This window comes from Vigna umbellata, chromosome 8 (assembly GCF_029865625.1).
Source record: "Vigna umbellata cultivar VRB3 chromosome 8, Vumbellata_1.0, whole genome shotgun sequence".
Classification (NCBI taxonomy): domain Eukaryota; kingdom Viridiplantae; phylum Streptophyta; class Magnoliopsida; order Fabales; family Fabaceae; genus Vigna; species Vigna umbellata.
The window spans coordinates 27020686-27045905 of NC_142172.1; the positions used below are offsets into that span (position 1 = coordinate 27020686).

General features: G+C 31.8%; 2 protein-coding genes across 5 annotated transcripts; both read right to left on the minus strand.

Moving 5' to 3' along the window:
* Window positions 1-1894: 1894 nt before the first annotated feature.
* LOC124839869 (transcription repressor OFP16-like) lies at window positions 1895-2863 on the minus strand. The gene has a single exon (XM_047315805.2). It carries the CDS (start codon window positions 2745-2747, stop codon window positions 2085-2087), a length of 663 nt encoding a protein of 220 aa, XP_047171761.1. The 5' UTR covers window positions 2748-2863; the 3' UTR covers window positions 1895-2084.
* Window positions 2864-18970: 16107 nt separating this feature from the next.
* Window positions 18971-23611, minus strand: LOC124839870 (late embryogenesis abundant protein D-34-like). 4 transcript variants are annotated; one of them, XM_088097609.1, is made up of 6 exons: window positions 23451-23611; window positions 23143-23242; window positions 22970-23038; window positions 19454-20047; window positions 19232-19385; window positions 18971-19147 (listed from the first exon to the last, which is right to left on the minus strand). In XM_088097609.1, the coding sequence occupies exons 3-6, from the start codon at window positions 22982-22984 to the stop codon at window positions 19137-19139; spliced, it is 774 nt and encodes a 257-aa protein (XP_087953735.1). In that variant the 5' UTR covers window positions 22985-23038; window positions 23143-23242; window positions 23451-23611; the 3' UTR covers window positions 18971-19136. The 4 variants fall into 4 exon arrangements, with proteins under 4 accessions (XP_087953735.1, XP_087953733.1, XP_087953734.1 ...); XM_088097607.1 differs by having other exon boundaries at window positions 19454-20053; XM_088097608.1 differs by having other exon boundaries at window positions 22970-23047.
* Between the last annotated feature and the right edge of the window lie 1609 nt (window positions 23612-25220).

A 25220-nucleotide genomic window follows, 5' to 3' on the forward strand; every position in this document is an offset into this window, starting at 1 on the left:
ATAAAAGACAATTTTATTATACAAATCACCGCGAAAATAAAATATTTTATGTAGGAACCACACACACAGATTTGCTTTTGATACCATTCCAAAAGGTCAAGTCAGCCACCTTTCAGGGCTTCACCTTACTATAGAGGGACATACTCATGTAAGTCTAGTCACCAGACCTAAACCATCAGCTCTATACCAACCCTCATGGATTTGCATTTGGTACTACTCCAAAAGGTCAAGTCAGCCACCTGTCAAGGCTTCACCTTACTACGGAGAACATACTCATATAAGTCTAGTCACCAGACCTGAACTATCAGATCTAATACCAAACTTCATGGATTTGCTTTTGGTACCACTCCAAAAGATCTTTTACCAAGAATTATGTGTATATAAACTCATACAATCTCTTGTTTTATTTTATGTGGGAGTTTGTTTGTATCCTAACATTTTATTACTTACTATGGTCTTGCTTATGGCCTTTTGTTTACATTTTAGTTAGTCACTGACAAATTTTTAAAGTTTAATTAATTTTAAAGAATCTAAATTGTTTTACAATGATATAAGCTGTTTGAATAGATAAAATGTTTAAGAAAGTTGAAATTTTAGAAATTTATTAACGTTTATCAGTAAATTAATTAGTAAGAGGTTGCTTTCAGAAGCGGTCTGAGTATCCAAATAAATAAAATATATAGTGATACATTTAATACGAAAATGATATACTTTTATTTCGTTATTCTCTGGCACTGGCTTCACAAGAAGACAGTGATTTGTGAGCACTGAGTTGAGATCATGAACTATATCTTAATATTAAAAGGAATAACACCAAAATCAATATTGAGTGAATGAATCTTGAGCGTGGCTTATCCCACTCATCTCATTATGAAAACAAAAGAGGCCATAAATTGGATTCCTTGATTCTGTCTGTTTGCAAATTCTTATTTTACTGACTCACATTTGGCCATTTCTGAGTCACTCTTTGTCTTCATCCATTCTGTGCAATCAAACAACAATTAATTCTCACAATTTTCACTGCAACAAGTCAACAAAAGTAATTAGTGTATGCATATTATAATAACCCAATACTTAATATTGGCTTATTATAATTAACTATTCCATGTTACACGCGCGTGTCCACATGGTATATAGCAGCCAACTTTGACAAGTAAATTTCGTTATTACAAAGTCTGTGATGAGTTAAATATGAACAAAACCTTCTGAGTTCTGCATCTTGGTTAATCGTAATAGAGCATTCACTGAAAGTTTCAATGCATCAACAAAACACCATCAGTGACCAGTCCCATGCCACAGCTAAAAGACCAGTGCTTTTCTCCTCTGCTACTTCAGGGTGTGTTTGTTCTTTTCTTTGGATGATTAGCTAAAATACAAATTCAGCACCAACATATGAAACACAATTGCCTTGTGTATTCAATTTTCTAGTTGTTTATGCCAAAGTTCTTGACTAATGTTGTCTTCAGCAACTTCTTCAACTGGTCATGCGGCATTAATTCAGTTTGATTTCCCAATATGAAACTTTAACAATGATGCATGTTACAAGACCACAGAAATCAAGGAGTTTCATTTTTCTTTAAAGTTGCTTGGCACGTACTCCTAGTATAAATTATTGAGGCATCAAAGACTTTCGATGTTGACTACCAAGAATTATATTATACAAAAAACTGAAAAAGAAAACAGAAAGGTTGATGGATAAAGATTAAAGATGGACAAAGACAGAGACCAAATTAATGCTTTCCTGAGGGGACCAAGTTTGACTAGAGGTTCCACACCCTCAGAAAAGAAACCGAGGATGTCACAGTTTATACGGTGTGAAGTGTTTTTCCGATTTATACACAATCATGTTTTTAAAATTGAAAAATATGATCACATTGATCATAACATCTGGCTGTAAGTATGAAAGAAGATCTTTATATTATTTACACAGATTCTATTACTGGTTATTAGTAACATGACACAAACCAAAATTAAACGAGTGAGAGCACTGCAGAGGGAGATAAATTAATGAAACAATGAGTATCTGGAAAGAGCATTACATGTTTCATTATTTGAATTTACAAGGAAAAATTGAAGATCCAGCGCTAGAAAGACATGAGGCTAACGAGGAGATCAGCAAAAGCACCAAGAATGAACTTGTGGGTGTTCTTTGGGTTGAGGGCAAGATAACACAGAAGAAGCTCGTGCAACACATTCCAGTTGGACTTCACGTCCATCAGCTCCGGACGCGCCTCCACCATCTCCTGCATCGACCGCCGGAAATCGACGTAAGGGTCCGGCGAGTACGTCGCCACGGCCACGCTCCCCTTGAACAAGACCTTCTTAGTCATCTTGATCTTGTCAACATGAGCAGCATCTTCTCTGAGCGACGCTGAGTGGTGTTGAGTAGTTTTGTTGGTGTATTGAAGAAGGGAGTTTGAGTGGCCGGGAGAGGAGAAGAAGAACCTCTGGGAGGCGAAAGCGGTGGCGAAGTCGGCGGGTTGAGGTTCAGGTTCTGGTTCGAAGAAGGTGGTGGTGGTGGTGGTGGTGGAGAAGAAAGTGGAGCTGAAAGAGTTGTTAGAGGTTAAGGTAGGGTCATAGATAGAGTTGAAATTCTTTATCATAATGGAAGAAGGAGATGCAGAGTGAGTGTTGTGATGTGAGGAAGTAGTAATGGGGCTCAATGGAGGAGTTTCTGAGTCAGGAGTAGCTGAGTTTGAGCAGCACATGTTGAGGTTGAGGTGCCTCAGATTTCTTGTGTTTGGCATATTACTTTGTTTCAAAACAGAAAAAATGTTTGGAAGAAGTGAAGGAAAATAATGCAGATGGGAAGAAGCTTTTGGTACACGAATACCACCATATATATATATTATTATATGGTAGAAATAGTTGTTTAGGTATAGATCGAAGGCAAAATATATATGGCGAAACAAGATGAAAAAAATGAATGATGTTGAGTTTCAAAGTTTTATCATTTTAATGAATATGAGGTGGCAGGAGCGTGTAAATTAAAAGACTAGTATAGTGAAACGCCCAAAACATGCGGGTTTTGAGTGTATAGCTTAGTTTGAGATGAAAGGAAGGTGCACATGGGAAACGATAAAGACTAAAGAGGTATCAAACAAAAGCAAGGCACAAACCAATAACGAGTCTTTCAGTAGTATATATTTAATTGTTTATTATATACAGACAGATTAGTGAATACCAATGCGAAGATAAAATCATTAAAAATAGAAGGATTCCAAATAGTATAAGACAATATTACTCATGGTTGGTCCATTTCATTCACAGATCTACTATAAAATCACCATACAGGAAAGTGATGGATCAGGCGCCTATCAATTCATTATTCATACAAGATACCACAATAAAAGCCTTCTCTCTAATTCGGTCCCACTCTCATCCTTTTTTTCATTGTCTTGCTTTGCATAATAATTACATTAATCCTCCTACTCTCCCAACAATTGATGTTACCTTTCATCATTTTCATTCACATCATGTCAACCAGACTTAAGAATGTTGGTGCTATTTTAATCGCAATGTTTTCTGTAAAACCCTTTTAAAATTTTTAATCTATTTCTATTAAAAAAACCTACAAATTAGTCACTCTTAAAGTTTCAAACTCCGGTTTTTTTCTTTCTCAAAATATCTTCCTCTTCAACATTAATAATAATATGTTCTTCATTCTCTTAACTCAAATCAGAGGTTAAAGTTGTGTTCATTGCAAAAAACTCTTTAAGAAAAAACTCTAACCGAACAAAATATCCATTGAGTAAGTTGAAAATTTTGTTCTCCTTCAATGTCTAATCTATTTTTGGCTTTGCACGTAATCTTTATTGGGTTGCTTATGCTTTCAGAGTATTTCTTTTCTCTTTTTGCTAATCAGTAGTCCTTTTGGTTCAATCCACTTGTTTTTACGTTGCCTCTAGGTTGAATTTGAGATTTTGTAAGTTGAAAGGCTTATGGGTGGTTTCGATATGTTTTGAGGCTGATCTTAAGGTGAAAGAAGCTAATTTAATTAATTTCGTATGGAATTTCGTTTTGACATGTTAAGATGAATTATTATTTATATTCTGAGTTGTGAAATTGCATGTGTAGTTTACTTAAAGATTTGATTTTCACTTAAATTAGGTTGAAAGCGAAATCTCTTAAATTAGGTGCTTAAGTTATTAAGTGAATGAGTTAATTGTGCACATTTATGAATTTGTGAAGAATCATGGTTAATGTGTATTCAGTTTGTGAAAAGCTTAGAAATTGATTGATGGATTGTTGAGAATGCTTATGTGAGATTTGAATTGGGTAATATGGTACTGGTTGAACTAAGGAACATGAAACTTATAATCATGTTTAAACACTAAGAATTGGCTTAAAGTGTGTCAAATTACACAAATCAAACTCAAAATGCAAAATTTGAATTTTTTGATAACGTTGGGCGATACTATTATATTGTCGAGCACAATTGAGACAATGACCAATGACTTAGGGGCAGTGGGCACCACTTTTAAACCACTGAGCGTACTCAAATTAATGGGTTACAAGGGGTTGTACTGCCAAGTGCCACTTTTTCTACATTGGGCGCCACCTTATTTTTCTACTTTGCGTCACCTTGGGAAAAATGAGATTTTTGCTTACTTAAACGTCAAATCAAGCTGAAAATTTGATAACAGGTCGTAGATGTAAAATTCACGAAAATATATATATATATATATAGTAGTAAATTTTAGTATTTTATTAATAATAATTTTAATGGATAGAAAATTGTAAATTTTGGATATAAAATTATAGTAATTTTAGAAGGAGAGGTTCAAATTTTTGGTAACTTATTTAGTAAATTTTTTTAAATTGAAGAGTAAAAAGTAAATAGTAAATAGTAAAAAGTAAATAGTAAAAATAAATTTTCAGCATTAAGATTCCTTAGCATGGAAGAAAGTAGTAGGTAGAAATTAGGATCAGATTTGGTGAGAAAATGATTGAAATATTATTTTTAAATAATATTAAAATAATAAATAATATTAAAATATTAATGAATAGTAAATTATTTTTACTATAAATAGCCATGGGAGGGAAGGGTATTTTGCACCAAGAAAAGAGGAATCAAGTGAGAGCTTGAGAAGTAGAGAAAAAAAAAAAGAGTTAGGGAGAAATTTTTAGTTGCAAGAAGAGTAGAGGTTCTGAAGGGTTTCGGGGAAACAAATTCGGAGCAGGAGATTAAGTTTGGAATAGAGCTAAGGGGAGCTAATCCTTCTTGTATATGATTTTTTATCCATGTTATGATAATGAATATGAGTTATGAGTATGTTAAAATTTTGGTAATGGTAGTTATCTATTCACTTATATAAATTTAGTTTTCATGATTATAATTTTCTTATTTTCGAGTTAGTATGGTAAAACTTTTCTTTTAATTATTTTGACCGTTGGATTTAGCTAAAATTTTAATATATGAATCCTAAGACCTATTTCTTCACTTTGACCGTTGGGATTTGTAATTAGAAGTCTGTACTTAGAGAAATAAATCCTGCATGTTTGAGTAAATTAATTACCCCTGTAGATCTGTTACTGAGTCATCTCGGTAAAATATATATTACGACTTATTTGACCGTTAGATCAACTTGAAAATTTTATATATGATTCCTAAGATATATTAATACACTTTGACCGATCGGATTTTTAATTGAAAGTCTATGGTTGGAGAAAATAAGTTTTAAGTTTTTGAAAAATCTGATGAACACTATATTTCTGTTCTTAAGTTATCATGGTAAAAATTTTATATATATTTCATTTACCGTTAGATTGAGCCCAAAATTTAGTATGTAATTCATAAGACATATTAAGTCATTTTGACCGTTCAGATTTGAAATTAAATGTCTGTGATTAGGGAAATTAGTTCCGCATTTTGAGTATAACCAAAAACCACTTAAAATTCTGCACCTGAGTTACCTCGGTAAAACCTCAATATCTATCTAGTTAACCGTTGGATCAACCTGAAATTTTAATATATAGTTTATAACAAATAATGAATTATTGTGACCATTCAGATTTGAAATCGGAGTTACAGATTTATAGATATTAATTTCGTATCTTCTCAGAGATCTCAATATTGCTTAAATTTCTATTTTTTTTTATATCTATATTAAATTTTGGTGTTAATATTATATGCTGTTGTTTTAAATCTGTAAATAAGAAATTTGTTAAAAACTATTTGAGGAACACTTTGGCTAAGGAAAGACTTGGTACTTAAGTTGTCCATTGTGACGCACCTCTCTTTCCTGGAAGTCTACTCGACAAGTTTTTAACTTAAATCCTATTGAACAGATTATGTACTGTTAAATTATTGTGTAATATATCTTGTTGGAATATATTCAGTTTGTATGATTTCTGAAATAATTGGACTTTATTAGATTTGAATTTATGCATCTAAATATGATTGTGAATTATAATGATGTGATTTATGTGGAGAGTATGTGAATGTATGCGATATAGTCAATTTGTATGACTTTTGGGATGGATGGACGTGATGCATATTGGTGTATGCATTCTGATTTGGTGTTTGATGCATATTGGTGTATGCATGATGCATATTGGTGTATGCATGATGCATATTGGTGTATGCATGATGCATATTGGTGTATGCATTCTGATTTGGTGTTTGATATATATTGATGCATGCAATGTGGTTTAGTGTGTAACTCATATTTGTTTATGTAATTTGATCTGGTATAGTGAGCATAGTATGGTTTGATATCGAGGTATGTTTATTGTATTGAATTGTTAGCTCACCCTTACTTGTGTGTGCATGTGAATGCGATGATCGTATAATGCGTGATATTATACGGGAGCAGATGAAGGAATGTCGTCTGGAACAATACCAATGAAGAAAGAGATCGAAGAATAAGTTAGAAGAATCCAAGTTATATTTAGGAGTTTGTAGTTGAAATCTGAGTTTAAAATATATCAACTATGAATTTTTAAGTGTGAGATTACGGGATGTTACCGTAAATGTAATGTTACAATATATAAATTATGAATTATCCAATGTGAGATATTGGGATGTTACATTAATGGTATCAGAGCAGTTCGTCCTTAGGATGACCTCTGTGTTGTGGGTCTTCCGTGTCTTCTCTGTGAAGAATTGAGTCTAAATGGTATAATTTACCATTTTCTCCAAATCTAGATAGTAGAGTATTGTGTCTAACTACTCATGACTTTTACCATAGATGATTTTCCTTTCTTAATTCTGAGGGTTTGAGGAAAGATATTAGAATTAGTTAAAGCCTTGATAGGGAAATATAACACTAGAGTTTAAGTTTCAAAGGATGAGTGAAGATGTTGGTGTTTAGAAGTAAAATTTTTTGAAGTTTCTAGAACAAAAATTAATAGATGAGATATCTTATGTTTCACAAAAAGGAGTTGAATTCAAAGGCTAGATTAAGAGAAGCTTTGGATAAGAATGAATGTAGCAAGGTTTGAGAAATCAGTTTGGTTTAGTATATCAGTAACTTTAGAAGTCAGAAATGAAGGCCGTGTTGATGAGAAACAGAGTGGTATTGTGTGAGATTGGTAACATGGATTGATGTATTAGTGATGATTGGAATCTGAAGAAAGAAAATGGTGGAAGAATTGAAGATAAAGTTTAAAATAAAAAGGGATAGGAATACTGAAGTAGATTAAGAATAAATCAAATATTAGACAAAGAAGAGTAGATGAGAAATTGTATAAGGCATAAAGAGGATTGAGAGAAAGTTTAATAGGAGGAGAAATTTATAAGTTAAGAGAACACGAGGTCTTTAGAGAAGAATGAAGTATTGGAAGGATTCTAAGCTAAATAGATGATTAAAAGGAGATGGTTAGATTTTTTTTTTCAGTAAATGTATTAGAGATAAGATTTGAGAATATATGATTTTGGTATGAGGAGTAGTGGAGAAAATCCAGGTACGAAAATTTTGGCTTTCGACTTATGCAAATATTTGGTATTTTTTAATAGGATTAAAATGTCATGATTTATGGTTGTAAATTTTATTAATTTTGGAATATTAAAGTTAGTGGAGGTAGTGTAGGTTGAATTGATATTATTATGAACATGGCAAGATAAGGAAGAAGAAGAGTTTGGAAATGGATAAAAAGGAGGGTTGCAATACTAATGTGATTAGGGAATTCAGAATAATTAAGAAGTTGTAGGTTGTGATTAGAGCAATTTCATCAGGTATAGTTATATGGTGGTATTCAAACCTCAATGGCGATGTAAAGGATGGGTAAAGATTTATATGTCGCACCTTGATCTCTATCCAGTGATGTGTGTGAGTGAACTTGTTTATACTTACTTTTAGTTCGCATAAGATAAAAATTTGAGATTTGGTTAACACTAAATATCCTTGGGATATGGTTTTGATCTCGGGAAACACATTATAATTGAGGTTGCGTTGTGGTTGATTGCCTGATAATCTCTATAGACGAGTGGTAGGAAGTAACATGGTGGTTAAATGGTTGGGAGGGTGTACTTGCCTGAAAAAGTTCTTGAATATAGTGGTGGGAAGGGATACTTGGCACAATGGTTTTGTGCTATGACATGTTTTGATGACCCATAAATTCTTTATATCTATGGGAGTTATTTCAAGTATTAAAGGATTAATTAGTGTAACCATTAAACTATATTTTAATGTTATAGGATGGATTTAACTTATGTGGCATAAGTAGTTTATTTAAATGAGTAGGTGCAGTACTGATAAGGAAGCTAGTTAGTTTTAAATTCGGCCTTATTGATATAAGTGGTTTCATAAATTATAACATTGTTGATTGAGTGATCTGCTGAGTCTTATCAGAGATACACAATTGTTAGGTACTGGATTAGAGACAACATTAAGTTTGTGAATTCATATTAGCTTAGGATGTGGGAAGGTATTTTGAAGACAAGGTTTATATTCCTAAGATTTAGAGTTTATAAGTTAATTCTTGAAGAATGTTTTAACTTAGGCTAGTAATGTTTGCTAGGAAAATAATTACATGAAGGTTAAGATAATTTGGAGTATAATCTTGAAAGAAGTTTGATTATTCTAGTTTTGTTAAGTATTTCAGAAATGTTTATCAGGTGAAGAAAATAGTGGTTCAACATTTAGTGTGGGTTAAATAAAAGATGAGGATCAATATTTTAGGGATATCTGACCAATGCAAGTGAAGGATAGACATTATAGTCTAGGGTATGATCGAAAGGATGGTTTGGTTATGTTCAAATATGTTTTTAGAAGTTTATGGTCTTCAAGAATTGTGAGTTGACTGTTGTAGTTAAGGGTGAAGGCAGTATTACCGAGAATTAGATAAGTTCATCAAGGACGAGTGAAGGAAATGATGCATGATCTTAAGTGTGGAAGGGTTTCTATGGATGTTATAAAGCATACTCAATATAGGTATTACTTTTGGACAAGTTCTTGATAAATGGGTATAGAAAAGAAAACATAAGGGTGAATTATTTAGTAATAGTGTTTTGGACTCCGTGTAATCATCAGAGTAATTAGAAATTTTACGAAAAATAGAAGTATAGGGTAAGGTGGAGCAATCTAGTATAAAATTTTGGCAAACATAAGTGGCTTTTGGAGGCGTACGATTTCTAGGAGTAAAAACTGTGTTGAGAAAATATAATGGAAAGTTGTTACGGAAAAAGAATGATTCTTAGAGTTTTACAGGGTCATGGAAGTCTTAAATAAGGATCTCTAAGGAAATCACTTTCTGGGTATAGTAGGAATGAAAAGTTTTCTCTAATCTTGGGATTAATAGTTTATGAGTGATGAGTTCTTTTAAAACATTAATGGATTGTTTTGAGACTAGTGAGGTAGGTTTAATAATGGTTGTGATAGGGCTAAAAGTGAAAAGTAAGAGTGTTTGGAATGTTTATGATTTTAATTTTTGTGAGCACATTTCAAATTAAGATGCTAGAAATTTTATGCACAAAATAAGTAGAGAAATGATTCAGGTTATGAGTGTGAGACTTTTCTAGTTGAATACGTCCAGACGAGTATTAAATAAAAAAAAAAAATTATTTTCAAATTTTCGAGGACGAAAATTTTTGTTGTTGGGGAGAATGTAAAATTCACGAAAATATATATATATATATATAGTAGTAAATTTTAGTATTTTATTAATAATAATTTTAATGGATAGAAAATTGTAAATTTTGGATATAAAATTATAGTAATTTTAGAAGGAGAGGTTCAAATTTTTGGTAACTTATTTAGTAAATTTTTTTAAATTGAAGAGTAAAAAGTAAATAGTAAATAGTAAAAAGTAAATAGTAAAAATAAATTTTCAGCATTAAGATTCCTTAGCATGGAAGAAAGTAGTAGGTAGAAATTAGGATCAGATTTGGTGAGAAAATGATTGAAATATTATTTTTAAATAATATTAAAATAATAAATAATATTAAAATATTAATGAATAGTAAATTATTTTTACTATAAATAGCCATGGGAGGGAAGGGTATTTTGCACCAAGAAAAGAGGAATCAAGTGAGAGCTTGAGAAGTAGAGAAAAAAAAAAGAGTTAGGGAGAAATTTTTAGTTGCAAGAAGAGTAGAGGTTCTGAAGGGTTTCGGGGAAACAAATTCGGAGCAGGAGATTAAGTTTGGAATAGAGGTAAGGGGAGCTAATCCTTCTTGTATATGATTTTTTATCCATGTTATGATAATGAATATGAGTTATGAGTATGTTAAAATTTTGGTAATGGTAGTTATCTATTCACTTATATAAATTTAGTTTTCATGATTATAATTTTCTTATTTTCGAGTTAGTATGGTAAAACTTTTCTTTTAATTATTTTGACCGTTGGATTTAGCTAAAATTTTAATATATGAATCCTAAGACCTATTTCTTCACTTTGACCGTTGGGATTTGTAATTAGAAGTCTGTACTTAGAGAAATAAATCCTGCATGTTTGAGTAAATTAATTACCCCTGTAGATCTGTTACTGAGTCATCTCGGTAAAATATATATTACGACTTATTTGACCGTTAGATCAACTTGAAAATTTTATATATGATTCCTAAGATATATTAATACACTTTGATCGATCGGATTTTTAATTGAAAGTCTATGGTTGGAGAAAATAAGTTTTAAGTTTTTGAAAAATCTGATGAACACTATATTTCTGTTCTTAAGTTATCATGGTAAAAATTTTATATATATTTCATTTACCGTTAGATTGAGCCCAAAATTTAGTATGTAATTCATAAGACATATTAAGTCATTTTGACCGTTCAGATTTGAAATTAAATGTCTGTGATTAGGGAAATTAGTTCCGCATTTTGAGTATAACCAAAAACCACTTAAAATTCTGCACCTGAGTTACCTCGGTAAAACCTCAATATCTATCTAGTTAACCGTTGGATCAACCTGAAATTTTAATATATAGTTTATAACAAATAATGAATTATTGTGACCATTCAGATTTGAAATCGGAGTTACAGATTTATAGATATTAATTTCGTATCTTCTCAGAGATCTCAATATTGCTTAAATTTCTATTTTTTTTTATATCTATATTAAATTTTGGTGTTAATATTATATGCTGTTGTTTTAAATCTGTAAATAAGAAATTTGTTAAAAACTATTTGAGGAACACTTTGGCTAAGGAAAGACTTGGTACTTAAGTTGTCCATTGTGACGCACCTCTCTTTCCTGGAAGTCTACTCGACAAGTTTTTAACTTAAATCCTATTGAACAGATTATGTACTGTTAAATTATTGTGTAATATATCTTGTTGGAATATATTCAGTTTGTATGATTTCTGAAATAATTGGACTTTATTAGATTTGAATTTATGCATCTAAATATGATTGTGAATTATAATGATGTGATTTATGTGGAGAGTATGTGAATGTATGCGATATAGTCAATTTGTATGACTTTTGGGATTATATGCTGTTGTTTTAAATCTGTAAATAAGAAATTTGTTAAAAACTATTTGAGGAACACTTTGGCTAAGGAAAGACTTGGTACTTAAGTTGTCCATTGTGACGCACCTCTCTTTCCTGGAAGTCTACTCGACAAGTTTTTAACTTAAATCCTATTGAACAGATTATGTACTGTTAAATTATTGTGTAATATATCTTGTTGGAATATATTCAGTTTGTATGATTTCTGAAATAATTGGACTTTATTAGATTTGAATTTATGCATCTAAATATGATTGTGAATTATAATGATGTGATTTATGTGGAGAGTATGTGAATGTATGCGATATAGTCAATTTGTATGACTTTTGGGATGGATGGACGTGATGCATATTGGTGTATGCATTCTGATTTGGTGTTTGATGCATATTGGTGTATGCATGATGCATATTGGTGTATGCATGATGCATATTGGTGTATGCATTCTGATTTGGTGTTTGATATATATTGATGCATGCAATGTGGTTTAGTGTGTAACTCATATTTGTTTATGTAATTTGATCTGGTATAGTGAGCATAGTATGGTTTGATATCAAGGTATGTTTATTGTATTGAATTGTTAGCTCACCCTTACTTGTGTGTGCATGTGAATGCGATGATCGTATAATGCGTGATATTATACGGGAGCAGATGAAGGAATGTCGTCTGGAACAATACCAATGAAGAAAGAGATCGAAGAATAAGTTAGAAGAATCCAAGTTATATTTAGGAGTTTGTAGTTGAAATCTGAGTTTAAAATATATCAACTATGAATTTTTAAGTGTGAGATTACGGGATGTTACCGTAAATGTAATGTTACAATATATAAATTATGAATTATCCAATGTGAGATATTGGGATGTTACAGTAGACACATGACTTGTTACTTTGGCTGGTGGGATCTTTGATTTAAGGTTTGTAGTTAGAAAATTTAGTCTCTTATGTTTGTCCTATTTTAGATTTTTTTCTTTAAAAAAAGCAATTCTTATTTATAATTTTGGTTTGATATTAGAATAAAAGAAGGTATGTGTTTGTTTATAGAATTGTTGATGAATTCATTAATGAATATGATCATATATAATAATTTATGAAACTGTTATGATGATGTGGTTGTTAATGGAGATAAGAATGTATGAAATGTTATGGTTGTAATTGATCACGAAAATGATGTTACTTAGTATGAATGATTGTTTGATATTAGGAATTTGATCTGAAATTATATTTATGGATGAAAGCATGAGTTTGGCATAATTCCAAAAATCTTGTATGGAGATTTTGTGGCATTCCTTTAGTGTATGTAATGATGTAAGGAGTCAGTATTGGAGGTTTATCCCAATACTCTAATATCTTTCCAAGACTCATGTAAAGTAGAATGAATTATATGGTAAGAGGAGAAGGAGGTCTTGTTATTAAGGAAAAATCCCATTGGCAATGGCTCTACAGAGCAATAGAGGCTACCACAAGTGTAAAAACTACCATGAATCATACATCAATCTTTAGATTTGGATAATTGAGTCTAGAGTTGTTTTATCTGTGATTGATTAATTGATTTTATTTAGTTTGATGTGTTTAGCATTATGTTTTGTAAATCAATTTAGTTACACACATGCACACACACAGAGATAGACACATACACGCACACACACATAGACACAAACACACACACACAAACACACATAGACACACACGTACACACACACAAACACACATAGACACAAACACACAAGCACACACACACAAACACACATGCACACACACACATATACACACGCACACAAAAAATCATTCAACAATGTTCCATGGGAAGATAAGGTCGGATGAAGCAGACCAGTGGATGAAGGATATGGGACACATCTTTGATGCAAAGCGGTGCCTAGAAAAAAATAGATTGGCTTATACAAAGTATATGCACAGAAGAGAAGTTGAGCATTGGTGGGCTAGCTTGAAACTAATGATGCAAAAGATGGGAGAAGTTATAACCTCATATGTGTTCAAGAAGAAATTCTTTTTTAAATATTTCCTAGACAATGTAAGGTATGCTAAAGAAGTCGAATTTCTAGTTCTTGTATAAGGGATCATGTTTGTTGTGGAGTTTTTAAGCATTTAAGGCACTTTCATACCTTATCTCCATGGATGAAGAATGGGGTTGCAGGAAGTTTGAGAATGGATTGAGAGGTGATGTGAAGCTAATGGTAGCATCCTTCACTTATAAGGAATTTCCTCCTTTAGTAGAGAAAGCCAGAGTGATGGAAAAGTTGAAAGCTAAAGTGGAGGGACAATAGTCAAGAGTGGGAGGACCGTTTGAGTCTAAACCTAGACATGAAGAGAGGAAGAAGCCTTACTCTAGGCCACACCCTCAAGGGTGTAGGGGAACTTCTTTCTAGTAGAAGCCCTAAAACCATAGGATACATTGTTATTATTGTAGAGGACCCATATGAAGAGTTAGTGGCCACGCCTTGTTGGTTATAAGAAATGCAACTTATGTGGGAGTGTATGACATTATGAAAAAAGATAGTTCTTCTAGCAAGAGTGCAGTGACAAACCTCAGGCACTAGGGAGATTTTATGCTATGATTGGAGCATAAATAATTAGTTCAAGTAACCTGTAGTTGGATGTCGTGTGATAACTGGTACAAATTTGTGTGTTCTGTATGGCTCAAAAGTCACACTTTTTTGTGTCAGAATCTTGTGTTTAAGAGTTGGCCTTGGCTGTGACAGAATAGTAGTATAATATAGTGGTATATACTCTAACTTTAGGTTTGGTCAAGATGTTTGTGTTATGTGATAAATTTCCAGTAAGTATAGTAGATGGGTGTAAGTTCAAGGTTAATCTTATATGTCTACCTCTACAAGGGTTGGACATGATCTTAGGAATAGATTGATTGTCTACCAACCACATTCTTATTTATTGAAGTAAGAAGTTGTTGTTTCCTAATGCATCTGAGTCGAAGTTATTGTCTTCTCGTTATGTTTTGAAAGAAGTCAAAGAAGGGTCTTTTCATTATGTCAATGAAGTGATTGAAGTTGAACAAGTTCTCAAATTGGAAGGTTGATTTGATGAATGTCTCTTGGCCCTTCCCTTTAAGAATGACTATTTGCCAAAGATGCATCCTCTGCACACTTTATTTTTCTTCTCAATCTTTCACAGCCGAAACGCCGTATTCTTTTGAAAATAAGACCATTGTAATTTAAGTGCCATATACAAGAATCATTTTCTTCTCTAGCCATCAAGTTGAGTTCTCTTTCATAATTAAGAGAGAGTGGAAAAATTTTATTATTTGTCATTTTAACCACACCAAATATTTTTATTTTCAAATAAAAATTTATTCATTCTTGATTTTTAAATTGTGGAGAATAATGCTTCAAAAGTTGTCCAATGCTCAATATATTTTCATCTAATTTTGTTGTGACTTCAACGTTGCCTCTGCCTTCTTTTTCAATTTAGTCTCCATTACTTAATTTAACTTTCGATGCAAATGAAAAATCCATGTTAACAAATAATTTCTTTATTTATGGTAACATGACGTTGAAACCTCTGTCCAAATACCACACATTTTTATCTTTTAGAGTTATCTTTTTGACAAATAAAGAATAAGTTGTCTTAACCATGTTTTGCATTCACGATAATGGCTTGATCATTATAGTCTGTTTGAATGAACTCTAAGACAGAAAAAATGTAAATAAAGTTTCCATATTTATAGTCCAAAATTCATAATTTTCTCTTTCAAATAAAGGAACTTGGACATTGCCACATACTGTGTAGTGGGATCTTGAAGTATTTGCCGTTGTTTTTTGCTCTGTTTTTTGTTGTTGTAATATCAACAACTAATACATTTTGTTGGTGGTATTCTAGAAGTGCAAAATTTAGGATAAGAGGAAGATAATTTGGAGATTGAATTGATGTCCCTTTCTATTATTTTCTTTCATTTATTTTTTCTTGAGATATATACTGTATTACATGTAAGTTCTCTTTTATACCGAAAACAATTATTAAAATTCAGTTACATAATTCAACTTTAACAAATATAAATTCTCTTTAATTACATTGTTTAATTTCCATTGAATAGTATAACATGAAAATATTGAATAAAAGAAAAGCGTTCAAGAGAAGGTTGGTATAAAAAAAAAATAATAGGATGATATATTTTTATATTTATTTAATACATAAATTTTTGTATTTTTTTAGAAAAAAGAGAATAAAAATAAAAAACAAATTAATATAAAATATTTATGTATGTAAAAGTCTATTATTTTAATAAAAATGGTGATAATAGTAATCATTCAGGTACGTTAGACACTGTTGAGTGAAGTGGAAGTAGCAGATGAATCTAAACGTGCGTCCTTCTTAATAACGAGGAAAAGAAAAAGCCAAGGACCAAATTCCTAACACCAACGTCTTCTACTTTTCCAAAACATCACTCGACAATTCAAACAACCCCTCAGAGATAGATTCAACATTAGACGTACATTTAAAATTAAATCCAAGGTGAACCATATTCAATAAAATAATTTAATAATACAATTATATAATAATACAAAATAAATTCGTTATAGTAGCTACCAGTTTTTTTTTTTTTTTGTATCATCTCGAAATGAAAAATAGTGAATAGTAGCCAGAAAAATGCTCTTAAAAAAGAATTTTGAACTCAACAATCTCTAATGTTTGCCTCATATTATTGCCTTAAGACATGCACCGCCAAATATGAAATTTGAGTTATATTATATATGTCCTCATATGATCGTACTTCATGTGTCCAACAACAATAACTTATGTTTGTCATATAATTTTATTTATTTATTTCTAGACATAACCACGATGCATCTCCTCAGCAAAATGGATGAGAACTCATAAATAATTAATACCACATACTCAGTATGTAACTGTATTAAAATACATTCTTTATAACTTCAAATCTCCTGTATAAAATCAAAACTGAGAGTGACATATATTAAGTATACTTAACAATAGATGTATAAATGCTACTAAAATTATTGTGTTGAGCGTTAGAGCGTTAAAATCTAAATATAAATATAAATTGTATATTATTTTTTAAAAAATTAAATATTATATAAAGATGAAGATTTTTAAATCAATAATCTTAAATTTTATGTTAAAAATAATATCAATATTTTATTATATTACAGTTATAACGTTATATTAAAAGAAACACTCAACTTTATATATTTTAACCTCCTGCCATGAACGAAAGTCCCATCATGGTGTGACAAGGGTCTTCATGAGTCTTACTCAATCCCATACATATACTGAGAATGAGCTGTGTAACAGTATATAAATTGCATGCCACCTTAATTGCATTTGTCCACATGCACACTTACCAACTCACTCATGCATCCACTGTACCTTCATATAAATATATATATAAATTTTTACATCAACATTATCTTTCTTTATTTTTTACATTTTAATTTTTCTCCTAAAAATATAAAATTCATTCAACTATTCTATAGTGTGTATAACAATATTCCCTATATGATATTGGTACGAAAGCGACACCCTTAACAGTCTAAGAGTGGCGGAGAAGAATCATTAATTGTGCAGAATCATATGATATGAAGGATGAACAACTCAACCTCAAGCGTGCAGATGTACTTGCTAGCATCACTGGATTTAATTACAGAATCATTAGTGAACACTGGGATTTTGATAAATAGTTTAGAAGGATATCCGAAGATTGCAATCAAGATTTTGAACATAGGAAGATTCACAGAGTGTCCTTGCATGGATTGACAGGTTGACTTTGTTTTGTTTCGTTTGTTTTTTCGTAAATTTTCAGAGTCTTGTTATTTCATAAGCTAAATTGATCTTAGTTTGGTTTAGCTTGAATTTGAATGTTTATGTCGATGGTGTCCCACTTAGAGCAGACTGAACGTGGGTATGTCAGTTTCACGTATGTGTAATGGAGTCGTTGGATAGAAATAGCATGCTAGCATGCGATCATGTGTTGGACTCATCATCTGTCTCTGCCTGCCATTCATGCATTAAAGGCTTTACCAGAAATATATGCTTTTTTTTCTAACTTGGGTATTTGACTGCACATGCTCTTTTATTCGCCAGCAACTGTATAGGCTTCTCAACCTATACAAACTTCTAAATTCAAATGCTTACTCATTTCTTTTCTCACTCGCAAAAGCTATGTTTATTCTTTCTTTTTCCTTGTTACGTCCCCTCAAAAAACAATCATGGATTTCACGTGGACGAAGGAAAAAACCATTATTTTAACCTTCTCACAATTCAATTCTTTCATATAAGTTCTCTTCAAATTAATTTATATATAAAATAATCCACAAGTAAATCATCAAATAAATCATAGTGCGTGCTTCTGTCGGACATTAGATTGAATTATTGAACAATTATGGTTGACCACCCAAAACAATATCATCCGTAGTCGACTTTAGCCCTAGTCTTGAATATAAATCTCTCTTAGACAGGTTTGGACCTAGTTAGCCTAAAATCCATAGAAACTATTTTTTCTTTTACAACATTCAACAACTAACCTTGGTTAGCTAGTGTAACACCAAAAATTAAAAGTTAAGCAGAAGACAATGGTTGTTTACTCTTTATTCAAACAAGTCTAGATTAGAGTTTATCTCGTAAAAATTTAACAAACTTTCACCAAGTTCGATTCTAAGTTAAGAAGCCTACTGAATCTAAACTTTTGTTTTCCAATTCGAGTTAATACATTGTTTTCCAGTTCGAGTTAATACATTGTTTTCCAGTTCGAGTTATACGCACCACTATTCGTCAAATTTTAACCTACTCCCTTTTGAATCCGCTCGATGATTTTTTGAGTGAGTTTTGAAAATGAATTTAGTTTAGTTTGTGCCTTTTAAAATTTTGACTTATTAAAAATATATTTTAGCATGTTACATAGGAAATAGGAGGATTAAACAAAATATTGATTAATTTTTATTTTATGAAGTGCTTCTCGATTTTATTTTGTCAGCCCACCGACCATATAGGGTTTTGGTTATCATAGAACTTAGCTATAGGCCTATTCAGCCCAAAATTCCCTTTCCTTTCCCCATGGACAACAACGAATCTATCTTTTTTTGTAGAAAAAAAAAAAGAAACAACTAACATTAAAGTAGGAGGGTCCGAGTACACAAAAGTACCAAAGAGAAAGTGAAACATACAAAAAAGTGTTGAAACTAGCCTAGTGTTCCAAGTCAAACTCAGAGTGACTTGATTTATTTGCTTAAACTCTGCCATATATGTAAGATCTTCATGTATTTCCTGCACGTTTCACACAATCATGAAAATCTACAATAATATTCTCATACAACGTAAAAAGAGATGCTAGTATTTAAGAAACTTAACTATTTTGATTTATTGTGGCTGCTGCAGCCATGGACGCAGCGACTCCACCAGGGGTAGTTTTCATGTCCAACTTGTTCCTCAGCTCAGCTCCAATCACTCCCTCTGCATCTTCTCGCGTCACCGCTTTATCAGCTTGCAGTTTCTCCCTAGCATCCTACATTCACAGTTACAGTTAATTTCTCATTCATGGTGAAAAAAAAAGAGGTAAGATTTGTTAATTACTGTTAAAACATCAGACAAGGTTGTCTTGTCGGACTGAGGCAAAGTGCGTGTGTTACGTGTGGCTGCTGACTGGGCCCTGGCGCCCAACCCCCCACTCTCTGTCTCGTTCTTCCCTGTGGCTCTCATTTCGGCCACTTGTATTGCGGCGGCGTCGCTTTCATCCACCGGCTTGTCGCCCGCTCCGGCCACCGCAGTCGCTTCCAGCGCCTCGCCGATGGTTATGGCATCACGCTCCAGCGCGGTGCCCGGGGTTTCCATCGGAATCTCGGGCTCAACGAATTGCCCCACCACGTGTCCTCCCACCGTTTCAGTGATGACGCGTTGGCCATCCACTTTGCCTTCGGAGACGCTAACGCCTTGCTCCCTTGCCACGGCGGAGAGTTCGCCACGACCTACGTCGCCGTGGAGGACGTTGACGGCGGCCGCGGATTGCATGACGGAGGCGGGGCCTCCCTTTAGAGTTTGGCCTAATATCAGGTTCTCTTTAGCTTGCATGAGAGATGCGTCTTTTGGGGCGATGGGTTGGGATGCCAAATCGCCGGAGACGTCAAAAACGTCGGCGTACTTGATTGGATCCGCTTGAGGCCTCTCGGGCTGCTGCTGGCTCATTGTGATTAGTTGAAGAGAATGGATTGTACGATTTTTGTTGTATGGGATGGTTTTGGTCTTGGGTTGAGACTTGGAATATATATATATATATATATATATATATATATATATATATATATCCCAATATATGTTTGTTCGGATACTAGAAGAGAAGACACGATAGAGAGAGAGGAATTTACACTTGTCAAATGGAAACAGATGATGATTCAATGTTTTAAGTAACAGGTGGCGCTAAGTGAAACAAGAGCATAACACATGGTAATGAATCCATGTTCTAGAGCCACCAACAGATATACATTGCGGGGGCTTCATTCTTGTTTTTCTTTTCTTTTCCTCTCGCAAATTCTATCATCATGCATTTTTTTTATCTGATATTACTAAAATTAGTAGAATCTTAATCTATAAATAAATCATGCAGCTTCCATATTGTGGACGCTTGAAATGATGGAAATAGTAAGCGTTTTGATTATGGGAATATATATTAACATCAAAATTTATCACAAATTTGACACTTGTCTTTTTTCACATAGTTTCACATCAAAATTTATAAATATACTTATATTCATGGTATCATGGTACCAAAGTTAGCATCATCATCAACAATCAATCAGTGCTATGATCTATAATTTATTTGTTATTTTCCATACTTGATAAATTAGCATAGACTTTATGGTAGCATATAGAGGATCTAAAATGAGTGAAGATAAACTTACAATCAATTCCTCTTGTGAAATAAAAAGAAACATGCAATGCATCACGCATTATGCTCTAACAAAAAACATTGTGCATTTATCTGGTTTAGAGTTAAGCATAATGCATGTATTCTTCACTTGATGTTTCTTTCTAATTTTGATCACATGGAATTGCAAGGAAGTCAATGAACAATTTTTCACAAGAGGAAAAGTATATGTAGGTATACATATCTTCACTCATTTTATATGTAGTATATGTTACCAGAGTCTAAAGTAATTTATTAAATATGAGTAACAGCAAAAAAATTGTAGATTGTAATAACACTGGTGTTGACTTCTATACCAAAAACGTAAGTATAATTATAACTAGCTAACATTATATTATGTTTTTAGTATTTTTATGTTAACCATTTTTGTACATTTTTTCTTGATAAATGAAAGCTTTATTTTCAGTTTCATTAAAACAAAATTAATTGTGTGCTACCAAGCGATATTAATTTGAGTGGATTAGAATATATACATACATACATACATATATATATATATATATATATATATATATATATATATATATATATATATATATATATATATATATATATATATATATAGATCAGGCTTATGGTAATACAGTTTGTAAATTTATTAAATCACTTTAAATTACTTTTGTTTTAATTAATTTAATTTTTATATATAGGACTTTTAACTTTTTTTTTGTTTTTATATTGTTTTTAATTCAATTAAGTTTTTATTTTTTTAAGATTCGATTCAATTATTACTTTTATAAAAATTGGTCTTTTTGTAATTTTTTTTAAATTTATTGACGTTAACGATGTCTTAAAATGAGTGGGTTCCTACACAGAAAATAACTCGATTCGATTTTTATAAAAATATAGAAACTCAATTAAGTTAAAATAAAAATATAAAAAACTTAATTGAATAAAAAAATATGAAAAAAATTAATTATAGATCTAGATATAAAAGAAAATTAATGATTAAATCAAAATTTAATTATTGTTTGATATTGTTTTGTAAGATTATATAATATAGGCTTCTTTAATATACCGTTATATGTATAATGCAGTTTTGATAGCATTTCCTTTAATTAAACAGTTATGTTGATCTAAGTATGTATAACATAAGTTTAATAGATAAACGTGAATACATTGGCAAAATTCAAAATGTTACATAACATAATTAACTAAATAAAATTCTACTATGAGAGAAAATGGAAGAAACAATCTTCCAACTTATAGGAGAAACATCAACACTAGTAAAAATGTCTAACATCATTTCTGCGATAAGAAACTCATAAAAACTAAAAAAAGGAATTGCACTTATCATGAGAATACACATGACATGTGTGTTACAGAAAAAAAAATATAATTATGCAACGATTAAGAACCTCCTTCTACTGTAAGTATTACAGTAATCAAATGTGTTACAAAATAGGTTCATTACATAGATACGCGTCATGTCTTTTCTATATACAAAAGACAAAGACGCATACTTATACGGGTAACCTAAGAAGTACGACAAGTGATCGCTTATAGCTGAAGAAGTTTGCTCAAAATCATAATTACATTTATTTGTTCAAACACGTGGCACATATTACTCATGTTAACAATTTCTTTTTTCAGTTTTTGTAAACTCCTTATTGCACAAATGATGTCAGATACTCTATTAGTGTTGATGGTTCTCCTGTAAGTTAAACAATTATTTCTCTCATGTTTTGTTAGTAGAGTTTCATTACTTCATGTTATGAGGCAATTTTGCTTTCGACAATGTTTCCGTTTTTTTTACCCATTAAACTTATATAACAACTTCTTAAAGAAATACAAATAGTATTTACCACTATATTGTTAGAAAATAGACACCAATGAAATTATCAACGTAACCATTTAATTCAAGAAATTAAGTACCACAAAAATAACCATTTGTATGACTCTTCAGAGTACATGCAATGATGTATTTAACTCATTGTCTACTAAATTTCATTTTCACAATCAATATGAACGACATTATTGAGATGCTATTTCAAAAAATTGTTTAAAAGTAACGATCTAATTCATTACTTTAACGATCTAATTAATGTTATAGTTAAAATCACTCATGAAAAGATCTTCGTCAGTTTTGTGTGGATCTTTACAATCCAAATTCTTTTAGTTTCCCAAATAAACTAATTTTTCTTCTAAAATAAAAAAGCATATAGTACCTTTTGTTCGTTCATCGGAATTGCTTCATAATCCTGTTAACACTCTTGATGCATCTTCACCACCATCAACTATGGGCCCTGCACATTGGTACCTTCTTAAAACATTATAGTATTAGAAGATCAAAATAAACTCATTCTACTATCAGAAGATCAAAATCTAGAAACAACTTTACCACATCCAAGGCAAGTCTATAAACAAAACCTTTCTGCATGCTGCAGTTCAAACTTCAAACCACCTTCAAAGACCACTTTTCACTCATATTCCCCTCCTCACTGCATAAAATCAAAATAAAACATCTATCAAAACTTTTAGCACATAAACCTTTAAAAACAAAAAACCTTAAGCAATGGAAAAGTTGTTGTATTTTAGAATAGTTAAAACCATGACATACAATGCATGCAAGTGCATGCTGCCGGTTTTGAAGAATGCAGTGAAAGATGTATGGATCTTAGATTCACACAATACAACCATAGATATTACCTTTTCTTCACTCATGAAAACCGCTCGAAATCTGTCCGCAGAAACTTAACTCCATCGATACATCTTGAACAAGAGCATCGATAGCGTGTTAAGAATGCAGAATGAAGAAATGTAGCGAACAATGGCATGCTTAAATGGACAAGAACTCGAATGCCCGATCCAGAACCACCAATTAAAACCTCTGCATGCCACAGTAAATGAAGGTCTTTTCCAAACTTGTCTTTATCCTTCACGTGATCTACCACTGCAACTTTCCCTTGCATCGAACAGTGTTTCCTACAGAAAGATTCCTTTCACAAGGTTTCAAAGACGGAAATTACGATGCCAATAGCTGCTGTCACTTTACAACGGTAGGTAGATGAATAAATTTACACTGTGCAACTTAATTATTTTCATGCAAACCATAGGTGGTGCTTTGGGATAATAATGGAAGACTGAATACCGGTTTGACTACACTTATTATGGTCATTAATTTAATTACACATATATCTATACATGCGCTCCTCCCGATTTAAATATTTATTACAGATTTTAAAATAAAATAATAAAAACACAATAATAATATAATATTAACAAAAATTTAATATTACAAAAGTGGGGAAAACGGAACTGTCCAACCTCAGAGTCATCCGTATTCAATATAACACGCGCAAACCCGAATCTACGTGAAATTACACGTTCAGTTCTATATGAATTCTGTAAAAATAATTTCTATACATGAAATTCGATCTCTTAAGATAAATAATTTTTCAAATAAATGTAATATCTATCAAAATTATAGTTTACTATTTACAACTTGTTTGGTACCAACAATAACAAAGAAAATAGTGAAAATACATAAAAAGATGAGTTTCTTTAACCGTTGAAAATCGAACAAATGAAAAATGTGTATAAGTAACATCTGACGAAATAAAACATTACATTGATAACTTGTCAGAAACTTTTTCTTGTAAAACTATTGAGAAAGGATATCCAACATCTAGAACATACATTTATATATGTTGTTGTTTCATTTGTTCTTCCTATTGAGACTATGAGAGAAAATTACTTTCTAAACTCACATTATTTAAGGTGGTTATTGTAAAAGGGAAATATACAAAGATAAAAACAAGGGTAAGCTAGTAGTAAAAAAATTTATCATAATAAAACAACATTACAACATGTTTTACACCTCACACAACATAATCATTCATCCTAAACATGCAACAAATTTAGACTTAACTATCCAGGTATACAATGAATGTCGAGCTAAAACATGTTCTACCCTTTGTGTGGTGGAATAGTTGACAACCATCAAAGCTACCACACAAGGTTAGTCTTTCAACATGCCCTTTGCCAGATGGAGAAAGGCCCTCAAGCTAGAAACACAGTGGGTTATGCACTTTTGTAGTGGAACAGCTGACAACCATTAAAGCTACCACACAAGGTCAATTTGTACCACATCTTAGGTCATACTAGAAGCATCTAGACTGAGGCCTCCTGTTACTCTCACCACATGACTCATCACTCTCTACTTGAGCATGGATGATATTAAAGTGTCAGGATAACCCATCAAAATTGAGCTTCTTACATTCATACTTACAATACTTGGAAGCCACCATTGAGAAGTTCCTCTTTGTAACTCTCTTCCATACCTTTGAAACCATGTACATATGTCACTTTACTTTCACATTGAATACCAACCTATATAATCTTTAGTCATACATCAAATACATACATAACTCCAAGAATAAACCATCATAGAATACTATAAATATTTCTACATCATCC